The 21,083-nt window shown below is 39.9% G+C and overlaps 1 protein-coding gene across 9 annotated transcripts in view; it reads right to left on the reverse strand.

Moving 5' to 3' along the window:
• Positions 1-2,330: 2,330 nt before the first annotated feature.
• The window catches only part of RASGEF1B (RasGEF domain family member 1B), a 642,507-nt gene continuing 623,754 nt past the window's right edge, over positions 2,331-21,083 (reverse strand). For all 9 annotated transcript variants that reach the window (XM_049630719.1, XM_049630720.1, XM_049630725.1 and 6 more), the window contains 10 exons: positions 19,311-19,523; positions 18,763-18,837; positions 17,075-17,170; positions 16,849-16,951; positions 15,331-15,410; positions 14,140-14,235; positions 9,001-9,096; positions 8,290-8,413; positions 6,822-6,894; positions 2,331-3,697 (listed from right to left, as the gene is read on the reverse strand). In XM_049630719.1, the coding sequence (XP_049486676.1) occupies positions 3,673-3,697; positions 6,822-6,894; positions 8,290-8,413; positions 9,001-9,096; positions 14,140-14,235; positions 15,331-15,410; positions 16,849-16,951; positions 17,075-17,170; positions 18,763-18,837; positions 19,311-19,523 (981 nt within the window). In that variant the 3' untranslated portion in view covers positions 2,331-3,672. The remainder of the gene's footprint in view (positions 3,698-6,821; positions 6,895-8,289; positions 8,414-9,000; positions 9,097-14,139; positions 14,236-15,330; positions 15,411-16,848; positions 16,952-17,074; positions 17,171-18,762; positions 18,838-19,310; positions 19,524-21,083) is intronic.

The following is a 21,083-nucleotide window of genomic DNA, read 5'->3' on the forward strand; positions in this document are numbered from 1 at the left end:
TTGTAAGTTCAAGACCCATGTTGTGTATAGAGATTACTGAAAAATAAAATCTTAAAAAAAAAAAAAAGAAAAAATGTCTTAAGGGTAAAGCTGATGGATTTGTTATCAGAATAACTTTGAGTTCTATATGTTTAGTTAGTAGTTTCCAGGTAACTAACCACATTCTCCGTCCCCCCCCCCCCCCCCCCGGGAAATGAATTTAGGAATTCCTTTGAACCCTTAGCTCCAAAAGAAAATTACCCCAAGTTGTGCGTTCTCCATCAGGATAGTGAGATATGTTTGGAACAGAGGGAGACACTGTCTTTTGTTGAGACAGGTCACAGAGTCAACAAAATGTACCCCAGCAAAGGGTAGAAGATGTTAATAATCTACGGTGCAACATTCCTCTATAGTTTAGCAACTCAGCTTCCAATGGTAGGGTGTGCTTTCTGGAGATTCTAAGTGCAGGGGGCATATGGGCAGCGGTTAGAAAAAGAAAAGCACAGAAAGAAGCATGCTAGGAGAAAATTACAAGATGGGTAAGAAAGTGTGCAGGGGTGCCAGAGCCAGGCCAAGTGGAGAGGTAAAGCTGATCTTGAAAACCTTCAACAACAAAGGCAAGACAATCATATCCAATGACGTTCTTTGTTAGATGAAAGGCAGGCCACCCCTGGGGAGCTCAAGCCTGTATCTACAAACCCAGGGGACGCTTCACATAGAGAAAGGTACCTTCTTCTTTCCCTATCAAATCCAGGTTGTTCTAAGGCTCCCTCCAGGCCTCAGCTCCAAGCCTGCTTCTACGGAATGTCTGGCGTGCCCGGACAGATTACCTCATGAATTGAAACCTATGGACTGACATGGCCTGGTGCTATTTATGCTGTGTTTACCCAGGCTTACATCCAGCCACATAAATTATACATGTATCTATCACCTGCTGGGGAGTCCAAATACTCACACAGCACAAAGAGGAGAATAGTAAATGATTTCCACAGATGACTAAAGTACACAATTTAAACCGCTGCTTTATCTAGATATTGAAACAAGAGGGTTTGTGTGAGAATGGTAACTCTTTCTGTGAAAACTTTTTGTTTAAATAGACTTGGAATCACATTTCATAAGCCTAATACCACTTTGGTAAAATTTTTTCAGCAGCCACTTTATGTATCTAATGCTATCATAGAGACCTTATAGCATTTTTGCAAATTCATTTATGTAATGCTCAAAATGACCACTTTAGATCAGAGGTCAGTCAGCAAACTTTCTGGAAGGGGCCGTAAATATTTGAGGCTTTGTGGGCCATCCAGGCTCTGCCACAACTATAAAACTCTCCAGCAAAAAGTAGCCACAAGAAAATGCACGACTAGATGAGGGTGGCTGTGTCCCACTTCATTTACGGACACTGAAATGTAAGTTTCATATAATTTTCACGTATCATAAAATATTCTTTTGATGTTTTTCAACCATTGTTACCTTGTGGGCCCTGTGAAACAGGCAGACTTGGCCAGCAGCCCAGAGGTAGCTGACCCTGGATGTAGGTGGCTGAGAGATAAACATCATTGCTGTCATGGCAACCATTAAAGGGGCCTGGAGTTCAGGGAGGAGCGTTCCTCAGGGCAAGGCAGCAGTATTGTGGCGTGCCTTGCAACTCTAAGCAGATTCCAGGACCAAGAGCATTAGCATCACCGGGCTCCACCCCAGTCCTCCAAATCCAAATCTGCACCTAACCAAGATGACCATGCTATTTGCAAGTCTGGGAGGTTATACTGAATTTGGAGAACGCTTGGCAGCATGGTTAAAGCTTGGACTCTGAAATCAGAAGGACTTGTTCAGGGGCACCTTGGTGGCTCAGTCAGCTGAGCGTCCGACTTTGGCTCAGGTCATGATCTCGAGGTGAGTTCGAGCCCCATGTCAGGCTCTGTGCTGACAGCTCAGCACCGGGAGCCTGCTTCGGACTTTGTCTCCTTCTCTCTCTGCCCCTTCCCTGCTCACACTCTCTCTCTCTCTTTCAAAAATAAACATTAAAAAAAAAGAAGTTCTCTTTCAAATCTTTGGGCCTCTCATTAGCTATGGGCCTTAGACAAATTATGATTATTACCAACATGTGCCAAAAAGGGAGGATCCTGGTCCATGCTAAACACTTGGAAAGTGCCTGGCAGGTGCAGTTCATTAAATGCTTACTTTGACCCAGTTCCAGAAAGCAAATGCCCACGTAAATACTCCTACTAAAGGCCACCTCCTCAAGGACGGACGCACTCCTAGCCAGTCACTTGAGTTGAACTCCTTTGACAGCAGCCCCACCCCCACCCCACCCCCACAGTCGCATCCATAAAAGAAAGGAGAGACGCCACAAGTCCTGGCCGCAGAGTGTAAAATATATTGATGGTTGTAAAGGGACAGCTTGGAGACGTTTCAGGTCTGCAGAGACGGCGTGCAGCATACATATACATGCTCTGTGTTTTGAAACCATGTCATGAGGTTCTCAAATACATCTCTGTTTTGAACACGATGTTTTTGTTTTGTTCATCAGCGCGGTTTACTACTCTACAGTTTCTCCTAGAGTAAATAAATAGAATGGCTGTTTGCAGAGCAACTACACCCTTACTGAGATGTTTAACAAGGCGAACTATTTCACAACTAGATCGACCTTTGAGTTAACGGCAAGATGTTTTCCATTTGTTTGCGTTCACTGCTGCAGTGGAGGGGAGGGGGCCGGTCACTTTCCAATTTATTCTTTGTTCGTTTAGTCACCGACAGGCTCCAAAAACATAATGAAAAATCAGTCTGTTCAAGAAATTAAATTGTAATTTGGCTGTGGGTTTTTCCAAGACCCTTAAAGTCAGATAATTTAAATTTACAAGAGGAAAACAAAATTGGCATGATGGAAAACTAAGTAACAAAAAACTATGGCAAAATACATCTGTAGAACACAGTGGTCAGTTGTAAACAGCTCAGAAGGGCAGAGAAAACAAAAAGTCCTTCTAGAACATTAAGCAGTCCAGTGACAAACTCTGCTTTTTTTTTTTTCCTAGTGGCTATTTTCCTACCACAGTGTTGAGCTTCATTATATTAAATAACTTATATGGGTAAAAAGGAGTTTGCTAACCAGCAGCCAACTCAAAATCTTGCAGGAAGAGGGAGGAGAGGAATTCAAAACACAGCACACACTAAGGGGAAACAAAGTCCAGAGTCAGCATTCAACCAGTCTTACCCCTCCTGGCGATACCACGGGGCTGGAGTGGGGATCTACATGGAAGGTTTTCTCCCCTCCCTCCTCTCCCTTTTTCATTTAAGTTAACAAAGAAACATGGGCTTCCTCAGAGCCAGCACTCAGCTGGGCAAGTCCCATTAGCAGCAAATGTTCAACCAAATAAAAAACACACACACACAAAAGAAAGCTCCATCCAGGTGCAGAGCTGTGATTCACATGGAAATTCCAGAAGATGAATCATGTGCAGAGCTGGGATCTGTAGAGGATTCTTTCTCAAGTGTCTTCAGCGAACATTTCAGTCTCTCACAAAATCCGAGTCAATCTGTCAGCTGTGGGAAACAAGTCCCCCATCTGCTCTTGAGTGAGTTTGCTCTCGGGGACTTAGCATGTTTTTTTGTAGAACTAGATGCCAGAAAACAAAGGCCAGCCCTTCAGCGATCCGAGCGACAGCAGCAGCAGCAGTGACAGTCAGCATCCCCCGTTGGTTAAACTCTGCCTAAGAGGCTGGACCTGCGTTGTAAAGAAGACAGGATGAGAACAAAAGTGGCAGATTACTTCGGTAAGGATTCAAGGGCCCTGTCTGATACTAGTTTCACCTTTCCTAGGCTTTAAGTTTGATTACATGTAATTAAAAAGAGAAAGAAAAAAATACGAAGCATTGAAGTCCATCTGTTTTTGTGCTAGTGACTTGCTAGTCACTTCAAATAAATATTAACGGAGACGGCAAAAGCTTTGTTTTTAGGTAAAGCTTTGAGTGGCTTTATATTAAAACAAAAACAAAAAGACAAACAGAAGTCATTAATTATAAAAAGCTTTCGCGTCTGCACTGGTCTTATCACAGATGGGTTTACTCAGTAAATAGAAGCGTCTTCACATTACATGTCCATTGAGAGCATTTAAATAGCAAGTGACAAGAAAGGTGTCTCCCCTCGGAGGTACATTTGTCATTGCCACTGCTGAGTGCATCTGGCTGAACGGCTCTAGGGTGAGCAGGAAAAGTGTCTATGTGAAATTATCTTATTGCCTTCAAAGCTAATGCACATATAAGTTTTCAGGTAGGTACTATCACTCTACAACAATTAGTCTTCGTACCCACTTGACACACGGGGTTTTGCAAACGCTCATAGCCTATTTCCCCTTCTTTATCCTCTTGGTGATTGCTATGCCTTGGCCTCCTGCAGTAACCCAACACTGCAGGAGCACAAGGAAGACTGTGCTTGCCTTCAGGGGGCTTACACTGTAGGGGAGACAAGAAGCAGTGAGCTACAAAAAAACGCCTTGGTCTGTAACAGGAGAAAACTGCCTTAGACTCTTTCTGGGGAGATACGAGTCAGGGAGGGGGGAGGCCCTGGGGGGGGGGGGCTGGACATTACACAGGATATGGAAAGGGCAGAGTGCATGGCTTACACCCGGACTCAAAGGGCAGTTTGGTCTTCAGGGCTCCTTAAAAACAATTTTCAGGTTGGGGCGCCTGGGTGGCTCAGTCGGCTGAGCGTCCAACTCCTGATTTCGGCTCAGGTCATGATCTCACAGTTTGTGAGTTCGAGCACCACGTCTGACAGCGTTGAGCCTGGCTGGGATTCTCTCTCCTTTCTCTCTGCCCTTCCCCGTCCCCCATCTCAAAAATAAATAAACTTAAATTAAAAAAAAAACAAAAAACAATTTTCATGTGAAACTAGTCTTTTATACCAAAAATACATCTTCACTGTGTTTATATACATATTTCTCTGTATACCAGTCACACTATTTGTGTCGGGGCCAGTCCCTCAATGAATGCTTCTCAGAAGTATTATTACTGAACACTTGAGTTGAGTACAGCTCAGCTCGGATTCACGGATTTGCGTCTGAATTTAAGCCAGTCCAGGGGCCCTCTTTTTCACTTCGCATTTCTAAATTCTCCACTAACTTCTTTGGTCACATTTCAACCAATCAAATGTTAACTGGTACTGTATACTGTTTGTATAATACATACAAACAGGAGAAGAGATTGTACAATTCAATCTTTACTTTGACTTATAAACCCCTCCAAACTAACCACCAATCAGGAGGAATAGGGCATAAAAGAATAACAACTGGAAAAGAAGGATGTGGTAGGTTTGGACTATTTTCAAGTGTCTGGATTTCATGGGTCACACGGATACCAGGCATCATTTTTGTACAACCAGTTTATCTGCTTACTACTTTTTTTAAAAGTCTCTAGGAAAAGTAACCAGAGCTAAGCTATGCTCAAGGGCCATATCAACCTCATGCTTTAAAAAAAGGAAGGAAGGAAGGAAGGAAGGAAGGAAGGAAGGAAGGAAGGAAGGAAAGAAGAAAGAAAGAGAAAGAAAGAAAGAAAGAAAGAAAGAAAGAAAGAAAGAAAGGATTATGAAGAGGAGAAGCGTGGAAAGCAAAGTTCACCTAACAATTAGGAGGACAAGGAGTAATTCCCAAATCCTTTTTCCAGCAAGATGTGGACTATGAGCCTCATGTGTTACACATGAACAATGCTGAAGAGTGCAGTAAATAGCCTTCAATACTAGCACAGAGTAATACAAAGTTTTAATAGAAATGTGCCACTGGCAGGCCCACAATGTCATTAAAAATAGAACTGAGCACCAACCCAGCAAGCCCTGTTATATCCCCTGATTGCAGGTGTTGGCCACACCTTCTTTACGTCTGTGTCTGGGATAAAAAACAAAAACCAAAACGTGTCCAGTCCTTTACCCATCACCATGACGTGTTGTAAGGCTGATATTTTCAATGCCTCTGTACCTCATCCCTCCGCGTTGAGAGGTACAAAGAAAACCTAACTTTTCCTTTGAAACAAATGAAATCACACAAAACCAAATATATCTCAGACACCCTGGTTCGCAAAACCTAGCCCAATACCGAGTAAAACGAAGACTCCCAAATGACTCCGGGAAGAACAGGACCATGCTTGTCCACCCTGGTACAAAAAGGCACGTGTTCCCAGAGGTTCTTAGTAGAAATACAAGTAGAGCAATTCTGATTACATGATTACTATATCTTGGCCTATTTTACCTATTAAAATATCTAAAATAGTTAAAATATACATTTAGCTATTCTTGTTGTTTTCTTTTAGAAAATACATTTGTTTGAGAATGCCAATAGATTAACACGATTTTTTTAATTTGAATAGGTTCTGGATTGTCTTTTAAGTCCCAGCTTCCTCTCTCTCAAACCAAAGTGGGGACCAAGATCCAGTCACTAAGAAGAGTGACACGCTTAGATTTACTGAGCCAACTGGTACTTGGATCTCCTTTATCTGAGGTCAAATAAAATTTTAGTTTTAAAACTATTCGGAAATATAGTCTGAACTTGTTATTGTTTTAGATGATAAGGAGAGTCAGTGTTCTTTCGACCATACCATGGGGTAATTTCAGTTCTTCCATAAAATAACGGGAGAAAGAAAGGAGAGGAGAGTCACTGTGTATCTGACAGTATAAAAAAGTGAAAGGCGATAAAACTGAATGATGAGGACTCTAAGCCACAAAAATCCAGCTGACAAGAGTTAAGGAGCAGAAAGGACTCAGAACACACAGGGAGGGACTTCCTACAGAAAAGCACGTGGCTTTCCCCAGGTACGTCCAATATGGCCCATAGACCAGCAATGAGAAGCACAGAGACTCACCTTAGGGACTTCCATCTGTCCTTCTCTATGTGATTTTCAGGTCCTTCACTCTCATAGGAAGCCAAGTAGAGTGCTACAATCAACCACAGGTAAGAATGCATTAACACTGAGGCCTTCTCTTGGTATTGCCCCCGCCCCCATCCATCTCCTGTTTAACCGGAGCCCACCCCTACAGCAAAACTCTTTAAAATAATCCAATGACAACTGAGAAGCATCACAGTTTCATTACGAACACCGAATGTCACTTTGCCCCTGATTGACCATCTCAGACCCAAAACCCAACGGGTTCTAGGCCAAAAATGCACTTAATTAACTGACGGTTTATGAGGCAAAACAGCTTACAAATGCAAGCCGCATGATGCTATCCTACGCTCACGTTTATGTTCTTTATGAAGACGGGGAGGGGAGGGAGATCCTTTCCTGGTAGCCTTGATTTTTAAAAAACCTTTAGAAGCTAAAAAGCCAGATTTTCTAGGTCAAATTTTCACCCCTCTAATATTTTTTTTATTTGTAAATCAAAAGGAAACTCATGCAATGATTTTAAAGTGTGTTATTAATCCTATTTGTAGAGATTAATAACAATCAAGCCCCCTCTGGAATGTGTAATATTAGTGCAAAATGCACTTCAGTCATTATCAAAAACACTATCAATCTACTGGGAAAAATACTATTGATTTCTAGAATATTAGGATATAAAAGATCAGTACAACAAATCCCTAAGTCTTTTACAAATTTTAACTCTCTTCCAACCAATTTTTTTTTTTCAGTATAGACAATCACTGTTTCTGCCTCAAATTCCTTAATTTAAAAAAAACAATTATGTTTATTTGTTTATGAGAGAGAGAGACAGAGCGGGAGTCGGGGAGGAGCAGAGTTGGAAAACACAGAACCTGAAACAGGCTCCAGGCTCTGAGCTGTCAGCACAGAGCCCGATGTGGGGCTTGAACTCACAAACTGCGAGATCATGACTGAGCTGAAGTCAGGTACTCAACAGACTGAACCACCCAGGGGCCCCCCAAATTCCTTAATGTTTTAACGGGTCAAGATTTTCCACTACTTTTTCAAAAAGCAGCAGGTAGCCACTATTTTTTATTTTTGCTTTTTTCAAATTACTTTTAATATCAACATACCACAAACAAAACACCTTTTTTCTCCAATGAAGCATGTCCAAACAAGGGGAAAAAAATCCTTCAATGACTTCCCATTTGTGCCCAAAGCTTTGCAGATCTAGTATTATAAAGAATGCTTAAACACAGAAACTACTTATGGGTGAAGAATGAGTGCCCGATTCAACTACTTTAGGGATAAATCATATGGTTTCCTGTTCAACAGAAAACTCTCAAGTGGAGTAGGTCAGAAGATAGGCCTCCTACGATAGGAGGAACCAGGCACCAAGCATGGATACAGGAATCTCCCAATTGCAGGGTTGTGGATGCTGCTGGCAGTTCCAGCCGAAAGGCCTACTCACCATCTTCACTGAAGACTGGTACTGTGAGCAGATACTGCAAGATCTTCCGGTCCCTCTCAAATGGACACTCTACTTGTTTCCATATCATGAATTCACTCACTTGTTTGGCCAGTTCCCAAAATTTCTAGGAAACAATAAAAGAAGTGCATTTAAAGGCAGCCATCAAAAATCCTGAGCATTCCATTTAATGTTTCCTTCTGGCTTCTAATCAACTGAACTACATGATTTTCTTAATTTGATAAAAACTCGCTATAGGTATTTGCAAGGAATAAGTATAAATGTACTCATGTACCTCTAGATATTAATGAATAATAATGTTGCAGCTACTTTCTTCTACTCAGTATTGTTATTTTCTTTCTTTCTTTTTAAAAATTTTTTTAATGTTTATTTATTTTTGAGAGACAGAGCATGAGCAGGGGAGGGGCAGAGAGAGAGGGAGACACAGAATCCGAAGCAGGCTCTAGGCTCTGAGCTGTCATCACACAGCCAGACGCAGGGCTCGAACCCATGAACCGTGAGATCATGACCTGAGCTGAAGTCGGATGCTCAACCAACTGAGCCACCCAGGCGCCCCAGTATTGTTATTGTCTTACAAAACAATGAGAAAACTTTCTTCTAGAATTTCAGAATAAGCTTAGGCTGCCTGGCCTGAGATGTAACGTAGGGGGGCTGGACCCTCTCTGTGCACAGATTCTTGCAGCCTATTCTTACCTCAAAATTGACATGGCCGTTTGGAAGGCGGTTGGCACAGCCCTCATTGAGGAAATAAATATCTTTGATTAAAAGACTGAAGAAGGGTATCACAATCTAGAGAAAACAAAAGATTTTCATTTGTTTGGGTAAATAAATATTTAGCTTCTCATCGAACAGTACAAGAAATTAATGAACAACATTAGTTCCGGATTACATAAAAGGCTACCATGAATTAAGATAGTGTTTTGTTTACCTCCCATGACATTAGTTTCCTCCCTTACATAATTTTGCTTAAGATGCAAATGCTATTACTAACCAAACCGCAGCAGAGACAATAGGCATTAGGAAGTAGATGGCTTCAGGCAGTTTCTGCAGTTTTTCCCATTGCAACAGCGTATAATAAATCTAAAAGGTCTAGCTGTCAAAGGAGGAGAGATCTAAAAGAACTCTTGCTTTTCATTTAGCAACCCCTTTAGTTAGAGCAAAATATTAACGGAATACCTGTCGCTGCAGGTCCCAAGATTTCAAGATGCGTGACCCAACTCCCTGCTACAATCTGTGCTGTTAGATCATTGAGACTTCTACATTCTAGAGGAATGTCTTGTTAGATGAACATTCATTGCTCAAGATCATGGGAGAGGTCAGGATTTTAGGTAATAGTTGCTACATACTTCCTCTTGAGTAAACCTGGCCTTCATGGAACAGAACAAGTACGCACCTGTCCTCATGGGAAATCACCTAAGCAGTACCTTGCACAATACGTTGGGAGATGTGTACAAGTGAAGGAGGAATATAAATGTGTAAATTAGAATGTCTGTTTGAAAAACAATAAACCTCCTCCAGTAAGGTTTCTTTACCTCGTGTCTTTGATTTGATGAGGTGGTATTTAATTAATTACCCTAAAATAATAATCTCTAAGAAAGCATCCTAAATCCTGGTAAGTCCATAACGAACAAAGAACAAAGCTCTGACATAGTAACTTCCACTTTCACTCAAATGCCAACAAGTCTTTGAAGACTCTAAATTTGCTACAATGCAAATAACGTTCCAAACACAAGTTGTGCGCCTCAACTGTTTACTGGAGAGCAGGTTTTTGAAGTTTCCCTAAGCTTATGACTCATGGGGTGCATCTATCCTAAATGAATGGGAGGTCTGGAAAACATACCTTTGGGCTCAAACACACAAATATGAAGTATCAGTTTTCACCTCTAGAGATAAATTCGGATTTCTTCATAAAGTCATTTTTAAAAAGCAAGCTTTGGCTATTTTTGTTTCATTGGTCACTGAAATAGCCAAAGTGAATCTTCAGTTTTGATAGTGTCTTTGAATATACTTTTAAGCATTTACTATCGTCTGTGGAAGTCTCTAAAGCCAAATTAGTAACGATCCCCTCCTTCAAATATTACTGGCTAATTCTCTATTATTTTAGAACGAAACAGCTATAGTAACAAGCATAAAAGCACACCTGAACTTCATTTCTTTGAAAGACCTCCTCTAATTGGGAAGTCTGGGTTCTAGATTCCATTGGAATCAGCTTAAAATGTGGTCCCCCAATTTACTGGCGGCACAACCCAGGAGTCGACAAATGGAGGCCCATAGCCCAGCACAGCTCCAGGACCTGTTTTGGTATGGCCCAGGAGCCACACAGTTTACATTCTTAAATGGCTGGGAAAATATCAAAATAATATTTCTTGAGCATGAAAATTGTAGGGAATTCAACTTACAGTGGCCAGACAGCTTTACTGGAAAATAGCCATAGTCACTTACTCATCTACATATTGTCCATGTCTGCTTTTATGCCTCCACATCAGAGTTGACTAGTTGCATTGGAGGCTGTATGAGCTACAAAGCCTAAAATATTTATGGTCTGGCCCTTAATGGGAAAAGTTCACCAAGCCCTGGTATAAAAAAACCTAGTTTCCTCACATTAAAATGGAACCTAAAATGAAATCAACCTTATTGAGTTGTAGTGAGGATTAAATTCAATAATTTAGGTCTGACCTCGGTTAAGCACTGCCAAAAAAACAGTAAGGCCCATAAACAGGGAAAACTATTATTGATGCACTTATAAGACAATAAGGATATATCATCATAGGGAAATGAAAACTAAGTTATAATCAAGGTGCAATGTTTGCATAGTGTGACAGCTTTTAAAAAAGCAAGAATTTTATCTCTGCACTCTATTCTCAGTGCTGGGCAGTGAGATTCACGTGGTGTTGACCATTCTCACACTGATATTTAAACTTTTCCTAACTTCCTGTCATGTGCCTCTGGCCAAGGAACAGAGGCTATCCTTTAATTTTTACATTCGTGGTGCCTACAAGATGATCATATAAATACATAGAGAGAGAGAGCAGAGAGAGACAGAGAGAGAAACAGAGATTTCACATGTAAGAGAGATCATCTGGTATTTGTTTTTGTCTGACTTATTTAACTTAGCTTAATGTCCTTGAGGAGGTTCATCTGTGTTGTCACAAGTGACAAGAGTTCGTTCTTTTTATATGGCTGGATAACATTCTGTTGTGTATATGCACCACAATTTCTTTATCCATTCATCCATCTGTGGCTACTCAAGGCTGTTTCCATATCTTAGCTATTTTAAATCATGCTGCAATAAATCTAGGGGTGCATGTATCTTTTCATTTTCTTTGGATAAAGACCCAGAAGTGGAATTGTTGGATTGATCCACTATTAATGGTTTGAATCACTCTTCCAAGAATATAGAAATCTAAGTAATTTCCCTTTACTGTTCTGTTCCTTATGCCCACATGCCAGAAAGAAGTCTCACAGGCTTCTTCAAATTCTAATTTACTCATTGAGAGTTCTCTTCATACCTGTACCCCCTACAACAAATCTAACATGATAAAAATCAGGAAAGTTTTAAGGACTTTGGGTTTCCAGGCACTAAGGTGGATGTATGGGTTACCAAGAGGAGACAGCAAAAGTCTACAGTTACTGGGAGGTCTTGCCAATGATGTCTTTAATGGGAGAACTTCTCATGTAATAATGTTTTCTAATTTCCTTTCAAAATATTCTTTTTTTCACTTTTTAATATATATTTTTAATATATAAATGTTAACAAATAATTAAACATAAAAAATTATTTATAAATATATTTATATAATATAATATGTAACATATTTATAAATATAAATAAGAAAATATTAATAGAAATATATAAATATATTTTTATAGATTTTAAGTAATCTCTGCCCCCAATGTGGGGCTCGAATCCATGACCCCAAGATCAAGAGTCATGCTCTACCACTGAAAGGTGCCCCCCTTTAAAAATATTCTTAATTCAGAGACTTGGTAAATATACCTCATTATCAGTTTCACACCTAGAAATGAATGCTGTTGGGCAGGAACAAGTTTCCACAAACATAAATGAAATGGTAAAAGGATTTAAAACCATGTAATCATATGAGGAATGGTTAAAAACCTGGAGGCATGAGTACCCACAGGAAAAACAGCTATTTAGAGATCATTTAAGGGCCTCTGTGTGGAAGACAGAGTTGATTTGTACCTTGATATGGTACCTAGAGATGTGCCACTTTGGCCACATAAACTTAAAATCTGAAAGAATATTAAAGATACTATTACTCTAATCACTTTGCTATGAAGATTTTTAAATTACTTAGGAATAAAGAGAATTTACCCTCATTTCAATTCTCTTGAATAAAAGATGTGTTTTACCCAGAAATGTTTTCATTCACAGCCTTTGAGGCCAATTGTGAAAAAGCAATGGAATTTTTTTTAACAGTGGTGATTTCATTTGTTTTGTGAACTAGAGAGTATAACTCATATGCTCACGCATAACTGAGTTTAAAAAAACAACAAAACTGAAGCAGACAGAATTTATCAAATGACGTAAAGGGTAAATACCTTGGACTATTTTCTGGAAAAGGCTATTAGAGTCCCACAAGTATAATCTTTTTGGGGGCTGGACTTCAGAATGTCTTTGGCCAGGACCAGAGCTCCCTGCTTAGAGACAGGATTCTATAGTCTCCTGGCTCTCCTGGAGGGTTCCACAGAAAGAAACTTGCATCCAACTGCGAGGGTGAATGAGAAGATACAGACAGCCCCCCACATGTTGACTTTCTGAAGCTCAACCTTAAGAAACTTCTCATTCAATTTTTTTTTTTTTTTTCAATCTTGTCACAGGTGTGCTGGGATTTGAGCAAGTAAAGTGTAAAAGCTGGTACACTCTGTCGGGCTAAAGAGAGTTCTCTCTGCTTCATCCCCCCTCTGACCTTGTTTCTTTATTTAAAAAAAAAAAATAATAACCTATTCACAGTATCTCTCAAATGTTATCCGAACTGATATTTTGGATTTTGTTGAGAACCAATTTAACATTTTCAGAAGGTGGCGTTTCTTTTTGTGTTTGTCTTTATTTTAGATCGTTGAAGCTGAAGGTTCTTTGTGGAAGTGACTGAGATGCCCTGAAGTGTTTTTTACCCTCATTTTAAAAAATTTGTTGAAGACACAGTTTAACTTAAAAGATGATAGAATCTAAGCAAGAAATAACTCTCATCAAACAACTTCATCAGCCCATTTACCATCACCACGGGTTAACTTTGCAGATAACATGATCCCTAAATGTTGAAATGACTTTTCCTTTCCATGTAAGGAAACAGAACACTGACATGGGCAAGACAGGACCCTCAGAATCAAGGGGATGTAGCATTAAATTGTTTAAGGTGAGGGTAGATAGAATAAGGACCATTAATTTCTCAGACATCACCGTCATTCTTTTTCTGCTGCCCGCATATCCAATTAGTAACAGCAGGCCTAATGCTACAGCAAGTAACCTACTTTCTGAAAATAAATGACTTAACCATGGGAGGTAAGCTAATTCTTTTAAGAAAAAAGGTTACATTAAGTTAGCTATCTTGTGCAGAGGTAAAATGTCTATTTTCCATGAAGTCAAATTATTCTAATGTTATCAGTCATCTTAACATAGTACTTAATTTATTGCTTGAAAAACAACTAAGACATGTTACAAAATGATCATTTAAGTAATGCACTAACAACACAATAATATCCATTTGTAATGGATAATAACATGGTACCTTTCTTTAGCACTTTCCTTCTCTATGCATTTCAGTGCAACAACATGGGAACTCTACCATGAATAAAACCCCTTTAAGTACACACCTTCTCTCTGCTGCTGTGAGCAGTTAAAGACCTTTGTGCTGCCCCACGAAGAGCTGTTCGGTAATTGTAGAAATTGCTTGAAGGGTCCATCTGATGCTGTCCACAAAAGAGAGAAGAGTATTAACCATTTACTTCTCATCTGCAGAAAGTTTGCAAGATCCTATTAACTCTACATAAAAAAAATTACACTAGGTGAGGGAACTCATTAAGAATAGGATTTACCCCTCTCATACACACACACACAGGCATGAAACATATCAGAACACAAATGTTTCCTTTCTTGAGGTTTGCCTTATTTAAACAAGCGTATGTCAGCTTCGATCACATCAAACCTAGAACAAATTCTTTCCGGGTTCACTGTTGAGATTAGACTTAAAACTGATAACAAAGAATGAAACCCCAGCATAGGAAACCAATTCCTGGTTTCATCTAAAGATTAATGGGTCAGTTGATGGTTAGCCATGCATAATGATCCAACACTCTGTAGTGAACTTATCCTTTGCATTTGTTAGCAAATCATTCATAAGCAATTGAAGCATACTATCTTATAAGAAGGAGAAGAAATTTATTACACAATATGAATACAAGCATAATGCAACATATCCAATGATACTTCCCAATTTGGAGGAAAACTTAGGAAAGAACACATTCTCTCCAAAGACAGCTGATTCAAAGCACCAACACACCAAGGCAATAATGACATTAATATGACCCAAACACAAATGCCTTCATGTACAATTCTTACTATGTTCAGAATTATATCAGAAGAGCTTTTTCACAGGTTAGCTAAATTTGCTGAAAGGATGGTGAATGAGTATTTCTGTAGCGATGGGAACTTCTCCCCTGGGACACTGTAAATAAATGAAGGTAGTAGGCCCACATTGAAATAGAACTCCCAGTGGTTCAGGATCCAGATTCCATCCTGGCATACAATGGGATGTAACTGACAGGTCACCATTTCCTCAGTGAGTTCACCCTAAAATGAACACCTCTGTCTAGGAAAGGGGTGGCCTGCAACCTGATTTATTCTCCCCTCTGCCAATTCTAACACCCTTCCATCTCCTGTGTCTATAAGAAGAGATGGCCTTTCTTCTCTGTAGCACTCCCTGATCAAGAGACAAGCTCACACCGAAGAGTTTCACTTTCCGGGTATAAAATGTTACTTCACAGCAAGGCATCAGCTTCACATACCTCGAGAACATCAAACTTCGCAGTCTTCACTTTGGCCCATGTTTTTTTCAGTCGAGAGACTGGGCTCATGTTCATGCCAGCTTTCCATTTAAAATGGGGGAGAGGGGGAGGGAGAAAAAGTTGAAACGGAGAAATAAGTCATTTGAAGTTATCCTCTAAAAAAGTGCTCATTACTAAGTGTAAGTTAACTTTATTTAAAAATCTGCCAGTTTTCCACAGTAGTGATACCATTCCACACTCTCACCTACAATATACGAAAATTCCACTTGTTCCACATCCTCAATATTTGGTTCAACCAGCCCTTTTAATTTCAGTCATTCCAGTGTGTGAAATGGTATTACGCTGCGATTTGAATTTGTATTTCTCTGATGGCTGATGATGCAGAGCACCGTTTCATATACTTATTGAATATTAGTATATCTTCTTTTGTGAAGGGTCCAAGTATCTGCCCCCTCTTTCACTCGGTTATTTGTCTTCTTCTTATTGATTCTTAGGGTCCTTTATAGAGTCTGGATACAAGTTCTTTTTCAGCTATGTGTATTACAAATACTTTCTCCCATGACATGGCTTGTCTTGACATTTTCTTAATGGGATAAGGGGGAAAATTAAGTAATCTTCTATTACGTAGTCTGTGGACTTACAGGTATCTGATTTCTATGATCTATCTATCTGTTCAGCATCATCATGAAGTAAACCAGACAAAAAGCTGAAATTTGGCAAGTATTTTTAGGGAGAAGACAAGGAAAATTATAACAAAAAGAAAATGGAAAACAGAATTGGTGAGAGGGGGGATTTATCAGGATCAAAGGGATTGAATTAAATTTGGTGGATTCTCTGGCTTCAAACTGACCTTGACCCTAGAGAGTCAGGTAAATATTGAATACCTACAATGTGTAGGAGAACCATATAATTTATCCTATCAATTAGGGTATTTTTAAATGAAAGAGTCATTATCAATACTTGTGGCATAACAACCAGTATAAAATGAACGAAATGAATGAACCAATGAAAAGAAACATGGTCACTGGTGTTAAAATCCCCAGGATATAAAGGAGGAGCAAAGTTTGTGTACTAGGGTAATAAGGTGCCGTAAGGTGGTAAGTATTGCATGGGCAGTCAGAAAATGTTTCAGTTTCTCAGGGCCCCCTCATCTCCAGTCTGACAGAATCGCAAAATTTAGTCTCAGATCAGGCATCTCTATAATGCTTGATACACAAGCTGCCCAAATATTTTTGTTTAAATCCTTCATTTAGAAAAGTACCTCACTTATGAGCTTTTACAGATAAATGTTCAGATGAGGACAAACTGAATGTATTCCATGAATTCTTGTATACTTAAAAAAGAGTATACATACTTAGGTGACTTTGGACATTTAAAGCATTCTGAACATTCTAAGACAATTCAGGGTTAAAAAGTAGAGTTTTCATTAATAAAACTGTACTATTTGTAAATTTTTAGTAGACATATGTCATAGGACCTATAAAAATAAAGGACACGTATCTTCCAGAAAACACTCACAGATTATCGCCATCAAGGAGTTGAAGTTGCCAATGTTAAAACACTCCCGAGCTACGTCAATGAAATACTCGATCATTCTTGCTCGGTGCTTTTTCTTTACAGGCTGTACAGAAGTGGGGAAAAAAGGCGGGAGGGGGCAGTTAGCCAACATGTAGATCCAACAGACCCAATAAGTATGAAAAAATAATAGAGAGAGCTAGGAGAATGAGAAAACTCATTTTCTCACCATGCAGATTTCTGTGGCAACCAAGTAGCTGAGGCGATTAAACCATTCCACGTAAGCTTCTAAGTTTCGTGTCTTCTTCTGTTCACTGTAGCAACTCTACAGAGAGAGCAAAGTGAGACCATGAGTTGGAGACAAAACAAGAGTTTATCAGGTTTCATCTTTGTCAGATATGGGCCTTTATTCCAATTTATGGGTTAAGACAGCTTTCTAAAATGAGGGGGTGGGGACACAGAGAGAGAAAACCCCTAACGTTCTTGACTCCTTTCACAGAAATATCAAAATGTCTTAGTGCAGTCAGGTGACACCTGTAAGATCTAGAAATATACTCTGATGCATTCAAGATGGTGCCCTTCCCTAAGTCACTCTCAGTGGGAACTGTCCTCACAAGCACAAAGGAGGGGTTTGCTTGCATTCTAAAACATTCCTGACTTCTTAATAGGGTGTGAATACCAATTGCTATCAACACAGAAAGAAGAGCCCAAGAGAGCAGGGGACTAGAACATTTTCTCTTAAAATTAACTCTAGGAAAAAATATTGGAGCATCATATACTGAGAAACTAAGTATCTTCCAACGTACGTAAATGGAAGTCTACACCAACATGGTCTTTAGGGTGAATGACACATTATTCAAAAGCAAAAGGAGTTAAGCTCGTCTCGGAGTTCAAGGCCAAGTTTGAACAAGTTAATTACACCCCTCTTTCCTTCCTTCCAAAAGATACAAAGAAACAAAAAAGTCTGCTAGCCTTCTACTGCAAAACCTAATCCTCACTTCCTGTACTGAGGGAAGCTGTTCTAAGGCCGGAAAACAGCTGTTGCCCCTAACTCCCAAAGGGGGGATTTCATTAGTGGGTGATACAGTCTTTGCCTAACAACTCGAAATATTTCTGGAGGTCCCTGGGGGAAGAAATTTCCTATGTGTGTACACTGATTTTATATAGTCCATGCTCAGTGTTATTTTCTTTACATGTGAGCTTCACTTAGGCAATAAACTTGTCATGAGGGATTCACCTTATAACAAGAGGCAAACAGTAAAGCCCCTTACTCAGTGGCTGGATGTGCATCCTGTCTTTACTGCCCCTGTTATTGTTGAATCATGAGCAGAACATTCTCTTGTATTTTCTTTCTGATTTAATCTGCTAAAACCATTATGCTTTTACTTCCTACCTCATCATCACAAATCCTGCATCTACTTGCTTATTAAATTTCCCAATATGGAGGAAGAAAAGGCTAAAGTTTCGTGATACGGTAAAATATGGTAAAGGCACTTGAAGATCTGACTTAAGAAAAATGGCAATGAATCAGACATGACTAATGAAAAACTTTCTTTTTTTAAGTTTATTTATTTATTTTGAGAGAGAGAGAGAAAGAGAGAGAGAGCATGCATAAGTGGGAGAGGTGCAGAGAGCTCTAGAGGGAGAGAGAGAGGAGCCCAAGTAGGTTCTATGCTGTCAGTGCAGAGCCCAATGAGGGGCTCAAACTCATGAACGACGAGATCGTGACCTGAGCCGAAATCAAAAGTTGGATGCTTAACCAACTGAGCCACCCAGGTGGCCTGAAAAGAAAAAAAAAACCTTCTGATTTTAAAACCTGAGACAAAATAGTTCCAATTCCTGCCTCTTGTACCCACTATTACAGACTAAGAAATTCCATTTCTAATTTCAGGGCTGACCTCTGGGTAGACTGGTTACCTTGTCATTATCCAAAGGGTCCTTCTGTACAAACGCCTGAACAAATTCTTCTGGCCCAATATAACTGAGCCTTTCCTGAAACACAAAACCAACAGGTCAACAGTATTACAGGAAACAAGAAGAAATGTACTATCAACTCCTTGTGTTGACTTTTGGCACCGCCCCCACTTTTTATGCAGCTTGTAAAATGAGCCTTTAACCCTAAATGTTGTCATCATCTTCAAGATCTGAGCAGAGACAATTTTCTTAGGTCAGTGCTATGCAAGATAGTGAAAGGCTGAGCAGGTTATGGAAAAGTAGAGGGGGAAGATGAGGAAGTTCAATAAACTCTTCAGTCTTGCTTAGTATTTATTTTAAAGTGAATTCCCAGAAAGTCAGAAAGTCATCTCAAATGTCTAAGCCACACATATTCCAGCTACTTCTCAGATTATTTCCCATTTGGATTATTCTAGCCTCTCCTATGACATTACCGCTGACAAACAACTTGTGTGGTTGCCACAGCAAACCAGATCTGCGGTCGCAAAGGGCAGGGTAGACAACGACCTTACCAGTTCTATGTGAGTCAGCTGCTGGGCCAAGGTGTAAGGGTCGCTGCAGACAGTAATGATGTCCCTCTGTATGGACTGTGGTTTGGTCTTGAGAACTGTGAGCCGATCTGTAGATGTGGAGCTGATTTTTGCCAGGACTTCCTCATACTGGCTGAGTGTGGCAAGTTTGCAGATCAGACACTGGATCATCTGCTGGACATTCTTCCTGTATGTCTGTCAGGGAACAAGCAAAGGATTACATCCCTGTTCTGCACATCTATTTTCACCGCTGTGCAAACTCAGAGCCTATGTACTTAAGTGTTTTTCCCTGGATGTTGGACAGCCACCAGGCCAGTTACAGGAGGCTTCGGCCCAGCTCTAATAGTTTACGAGAGACACGTAACTAAATCTTTTCAGACCTGTAAGATTTAGTTCTTTTCTCAGGCTGCTCTTGAAAGTACAATTTAGGCGAGGCTATGAAAGCCCCACAGTGATGTCTTAGATTAGCGACTGCATACGACTAAATGCTCTCTGGGCTGGCACAGGAATGTATTGCTTACTTTTGGTTAAAATACATTGATCTCAACTCAGAGCATCCTTTTCCTAACACTTTCTCTTTACGGTCACCTTCCTGATTTCTGCAGTCCTATCATGCCCAATCTCATTAGTCTAGGAGCACACACAGCAACCTGACAGAGAGTACCATTACTTCCCACTCACCCCCCCAACCACCTTCTTGACTTCCACGTGTAACATGGATTACTAGGAAGTGGATACTCATTTTTGGTATCTGACCTCCATTTGACTCATGTCCATTTCTTTTGCATTCGTGAGTCAGTGCTAATGTTCATGACCCAAGTCTTCCACGTGGCAGTCCCCCCCCACCTGCTATTACCCTCAGCCACCTTGTTTGCTACTGCATCATGCTACTGCCACGACACTTAAGAGGAATTGGTTTTTAAAACAATGCACGTATTAGAGATAAACGTCATTCTCTTGATTTTCAAAACACTCATTAAGTCAAAGAAATAACTTCACAACCTATCCATCCTAAGGTACTATTATCATGATGTAAGTTATGGACTTCTTTTATTCTTCCTTTTCTAGCCCCAAATTGCCAAACAAATGACAAGCATCCTTGAAGGTAAATTACCAGAGAAAGGTACATATGCTAACGCGGTCCTTAACACCTCCGAAGTAGGACAGGGAATTTAGATGTTAGAAAGGCCTATGGTTATCATGCTCCATGCTTAGCCCCTTTTTAAAAGGTACTACAATGTTACTTTCTGAAATTAGTTATTTGAAAACTGAATGGCATCTCACCTACAAGTATAAGAGCCATATTATTTTACAAAGGCAATTTGGTTTACCAGAGCAAAAGTTACAAAAACTCAGATGAATAGGTATTTGCATACTTAAGGACAATTACAAATGCATCTGGAAATGATCGGTTCTTATTCAGGCAAGGCCAAAAAGCATGCACAGCCTTCTTTTTCTTTTCTTCTTCTCTGCTTCTCTGGTGTCTATTCCACTCAGTTCCTTAAACTGGTCCACTAGATGACCTTTTTTTTCTCTCTACATTCACAGGACACCCTAAATCATTAATGAAATCCCTAAGTGTTCAAAAAATTGAACCTTCAAAAAACCTATCTTCCACACAGCATTACGGTTATCAGTTTAGAAGATGCTATCTATTTGGTAATATGCTTGTCACTTGAAGAAAATGCCTTTTTCTTTGGAATCGGAAGCAGTTCAAGGTTGAATCAAGGGCTATTTTATATCCCTCATGAGAGG

This window comes from Panthera uncia, chromosome B1 (genome assembly GCF_023721935.1).
Source record: "Panthera uncia isolate 11264 chromosome B1, Puncia_PCG_1.0, whole genome shotgun sequence".
NCBI classification, from domain to species: Eukaryota; Metazoa; Chordata; class Mammalia; order Carnivora; family Felidae; genus Panthera; species Panthera uncia.